General features: G+C 32.3%; 1 protein-coding gene across 1 annotated transcript in view; it reads right to left on the bottom strand.

The window, feature by feature from the left end:
- Positions 1 to 179: 179 nt before the first annotated feature.
- The window catches only part of LOC125503789 (neuroligin-4, X-linked-like), a 31,146-nt gene continuing 26,625 nt past the window's right edge, over positions 180 to 4,700 (bottom strand). The window contains exon 4 of the mRNA XM_048664681.1: positions 180 to 247. Coding sequence (XP_048520638.1) covers positions 180 to 247 — 68 coding nt within the window. The remainder of the gene's footprint in view (positions 248 to 4,700) is intronic.

The raw sequence follows: 4,700 nt of genomic DNA, 5'->3' as shown, positions 1-4,700 counted from the left end.
TTGTTCCATGTTTCAAGTGTTTGATCTCGCGCATATTTGATGTATGTATTCTTCTTTTGTTTAGCTAGTTCTTTGACTTTTGGTGTAAACCATGGTGTTCTGTTGATCGTATTGATGTTTACATGTCTCTTTCAAATTGCTTCCATGGCCGCATCCAGTATGTTATTTTTTATTCTCTTCTATTGGTGATCTATGCTCACTTCGGTATTTACTGGATATTCGTACAGATCTTTAGAGCTGTCATCTTCTAATGATTCAACATTGAATTTGCTAATTATGCGGTTTAGGTTTTGTGGATTTTGCTATGTTCAGTCTCGTTTTGCAAAGTACCTTCTTGTGATTGTTTCCAGAGTTGGCGCCCTTTAGAGTTCTTACGTCCAATATTTTTTGGGGTACGACCTCTCTGTCTGTTATAATACAGTCTAGTAGGCAGTATTAAGCATGCATAGGTAAAAATACAAGAGGACAACAGTCCTCTTGTATTTTTCCATGCGATTTGAAATTTAATGTTATGTTCGCAGAAAGTGTTGTTAATTCTCATGTTATTGTTTTCACAAAATATTTGTAGTATCAGTTCAAGTTTAAGCCAATTTCTAAATGTTTTGGTCAGCTTTACCTTTGGCTTACCAAATGAACATTCCAGCTATAGAATAACGTTTTGAATGTATCTAAATTAGCTTGTTTTGACAAACCTCAAATTTCTGCAAATAAGAACCGATCAAAAATAAAAAGCATCTTCAAGAAAGCACGTGAGTCCCTTGTTTCCAGTAAATTTTACCTACGAAATACATTAACAATGTAAGACTTTAAGTTTGCAAATACTAAGTTGGGTTTCTTAGGCCGCAATCACCATTGCAAATTTTCTTTGTATTTTTCAAAGTTGTGCAAGCATGAAAGTGCAAGTTATCGTCCCGTATAAAATAACACTTTTCTATCATATTGCATAACCTCTGAGAATGTATTGCATAATACGTCGTTATTTTTTCTCATCGAATGCAAAGCCAAAATTGTTCTGTTTTTAGTTGTCAAAGAGCCTGAACATACAGCAAATTTTATGAAACAGCGTTGTATGAAAGATGAGTTAGTTACTGGAATTTTAGTCCTTAAAATTAAATGTTGATAGAATAAAAAATAAACCGCTTTAGTTAAAAAATAAAACATGTACGATTGTCCCACTTTATTTATGAACTTAAATGGGTCTTGCTATCTTCTTGTATTTACAAATCCTTAATACTGCTTTTAATCTTCCTGTTGATAATGTTCCAATATGTTATTAAGTTTAATAAATTTCCATTACTATAGACCAGATTTAGATTACGATAGAAGTTAAACTTCTTTACCGTTTGTTGCTTCTGCATTACAATAAAGTAATTATTATAATTTTTATTATTTTTGATTATGCTGTGATTTTTCTGCCACCCTGTATAGGTAAACATATGTTGATTAAATAGGTTTTTTGCATATTTTGGGATAATAAAAAAAGAAATAGCAAAATTTCCCGAATAATGAGCGCACTGCCGCATAACATTGAATACCAAATTGATGATACATTAAAGTTCCTTTTACTCGACCGTGGAATATAAAGAATGTCAGCCATTACTACTATGAACTCAACAGATGTATCAGCTAATCTGAGCGAAAACCTGCAGCTTGAAGCTTGAATAGGGCGCGTCAAACCATTCAGGAATAAATACTGAGTACCAAATCGGGAAATGTAGCTTGCAGAAAACCAGTTTTGTGCTTGTATGTTACTTGCGGCAAAAAGTTTTTGTGGCTGGAAAGCGACACAGATTTCAGCGCTTAAAATCGATTTTTCTTGTCCCTCAGAACTAATTTTCAAGCGGCTTTAATTAGAAAACTTAAAAATAAACTACTCAGATAATATTACAATTGGTTGTTTTTTATTGTTTTCAATTGGAACACGTTGTTGAAATGTGCCTTCATTTAGATAACTAAAGTTTTTTTAGATTTTACATTAAGTGTTGTTGCCTTTAGTTTATAACCAACACTTCGTCTTTTAAGCAGTTGGCCTTTTTCTCAAGTCCTCGCTACTTGAATTCATCCAACTGCATCAACATCTTTATGCTTTGACAAATATTTCAAGCAGCAACTGCCGGACGATTTGGCTGTGATTCTTCTTCAAAGGAGCAAATCGTAGTGGTAAAATTGATGTTTGTTACCGTGATGTTGCAACGAATATAACTCAGTTTTTTAATTCATCTTTTAACCCAAACAATCTTCAGTAATATGTTGTAAATAATATGGCCACTGAGCGATGCAATGAAAACAAAGATTCCTCATGACGCTGTCACCGCATTTATATAAGGGACTTTTAATCATAGAAACAGGGAGGACTATTATAAAAAAAGATAAAAGCAAATTCCACAAAAGCACTCTTTGGATAGACGAATTAGTTCGGCCGTAAAATATGTTTCTTTCATTGAAAGCCTAAACTGTCAGCTTCTCAAAGCAACGTAACGGAGCAATTTTTCCCACACATCTAGCTTTAATCCTATTATGAAAGGAAAGTTTTAACCTTTTGCATCGCCTGCGGACACTTTGTGTTATGCACCAGGCACCCTTAAATATTTACTAGAAACTATACCGATAATTTATAAAATATATGCAAAAATAATTGTTATGGGTTATATATCAAAAACATGTTGTTCACATCCTCCAGCAGCTAACGTTGAGAAAAATTATGGCCAACTCGTCCTATTAAAAAATAAAGTTATAAACAGTTTAATGATGAAAATAAGTTCAGATGGAAGGTAAACCACGACTGAAGCTGTTCGTAAGACCTGCTGAATCAAAAAGTCTTGGACTCGGCATCAATTTTAGGCTTAAGAAGTGTGAGAAGACTGATCTTACAGAAACTAACTCAATACAGGGTGTAGTTTGCGCGAAAATATTAAATACTAAATTCTTACAATTTACAAACACATATTTATGTTCTTGGATTTACCGGTCAATAGATAGTGCCATAAAATAAAAACACTATTTTCCTTGAGCCAACGTTTCGGCTATATTTAAGCCAAGTGCATATCAGCCAATTAAGCCAAGTGCATAGTGCGTGTCTTAAATACAGTAAAATATTATCGTAGTCGTTATTGCAAGATATTCACTTGGTCACTAATATTAAACAAAAGAAAATACAGTCCATAATAAGAGTAAAATCAGCTCTAAAGTACAAAGGACTAATGTAAAATTATTTCACATAAAATTTTAAAAAAAATGAGTAAACAGCTTCGGTGATTTCCCCTTTTTCCTTTCCCTATAGGTTCTTATTTTTTATTTTCTCTTTCTTATTTTCTCAGTAGTCTATATTTAGTATTTTCACTTAGTTAAACCTGCTATTAATTAAACCTTAATTTAAAGAAATATTAGAAGTTTAGAATTGTGAGTGAAGATTAAATGACCGTAGTCAGTTTAGTATTTGTGAATGTATTAGTATTTTAGTTTAATTTAATTAATTATATCCATTTTTAATCTTGGCGCGATTTTCTATGGAATGTGCCAGAAAATGTTAGAAAGAAGATTAAATTAAACATTGATCCGATTTCCCGCATTTTGGTTTGATCGAAGTTAAAGGTCAACCGGGTATTCGTCAGACGAGTTACCTTTTCACTAAACATACTGGTTCTTCGAGCCGGATTTGACTGAATTAAACTCTTCTTGCAGTAAACTTAGTAAAACTTACATTTACATTGACCTATAGTATCTTTAATTGAACTTCGTTCTGTTAAAAAAAAACATAACTATTATAATCATGGATGCTGCATCGTGCAAAAACACACTAAGTTCAATTAAGAGACTGATTACCGGGATAAATGATACATACAAATGGTTTCATATAAATATTGACGCAGAAGACAGTTATATTTTTCAATTAAAAGCTGATCACTTGCAATCAAATTATAAAAAATATGTAAACATGTTAGACGACATAACAGCATTAAACGGCGACAATTTAATAGCTGAGTGTATCGCGATGGACAATAAATACTGTGAAACTCTTGTAAGGTGGAAACGTAAAGTTGATGGACTTAAGGCTGCAAGTGCTACAGCTCAGGCGCCTTCACTACAGCAAGTTAGTTCAATAACTAAACTTTTAGAAACTAGTATACATTTATTTTCTGGAAATTTTTTCTTATGGAATTCGTTTTTTGAATTATTTCAAAACTTAAAAATAAAGGATCCTGGTTAGACATATCTCAAAGGTGAAAGCGTTGGGTTAGGTTAGATTTTGTAAACAGTCTTCAATTAAGTAACAATACTTTTAAAATTGCTCTCAATACGCTTAAAGGCCTCATTTAAAACACTTGATGAAGTTCCGATACAGTGAAAAACTAATTATTCAGTGTTTAAGCTCCATTATATGTTTAACCCACGGTTCACTCCTTCCGTTTCACACACTACACGACATTTAATTTTGGTTTAAAATCAAATTTAATTTCAAGTAAGAAATTTAATTTTAGTAAGTGAAGCTTTGCATATTGCAGGTATATTATTTGGACAAATACTTTATGTATGATTATACAAATACAAAAATTGAACACCATGAATGTGTCCATTTATCTTGACTGGCTTCAATTTCATTAAAATTTGATAAAGGTCCACGAATATGCACAACAAATACTTGTTGCCAATCCGATATATTGTACAGTGCACCTCAAATTTTACGTATACCTTCAATACTC

This window comes from Dendroctonus ponderosae, unplaced genomic scaffold (genome assembly GCF_020466585.1).
Source record: "Dendroctonus ponderosae isolate FM_Combo_2020 unplaced genomic scaffold, Dpon_F_20191213v2 Dpon_F_20191213_3, whole genome shotgun sequence".
NCBI lineage: Eukaryota > Metazoa > Arthropoda > Insecta > Coleoptera > Curculionidae > Dendroctonus > Dendroctonus ponderosae.
Note: the sequence above shows the minus strand (reverse complement) of the source record. Positions and strands in the feature narration are given on the sequence as shown.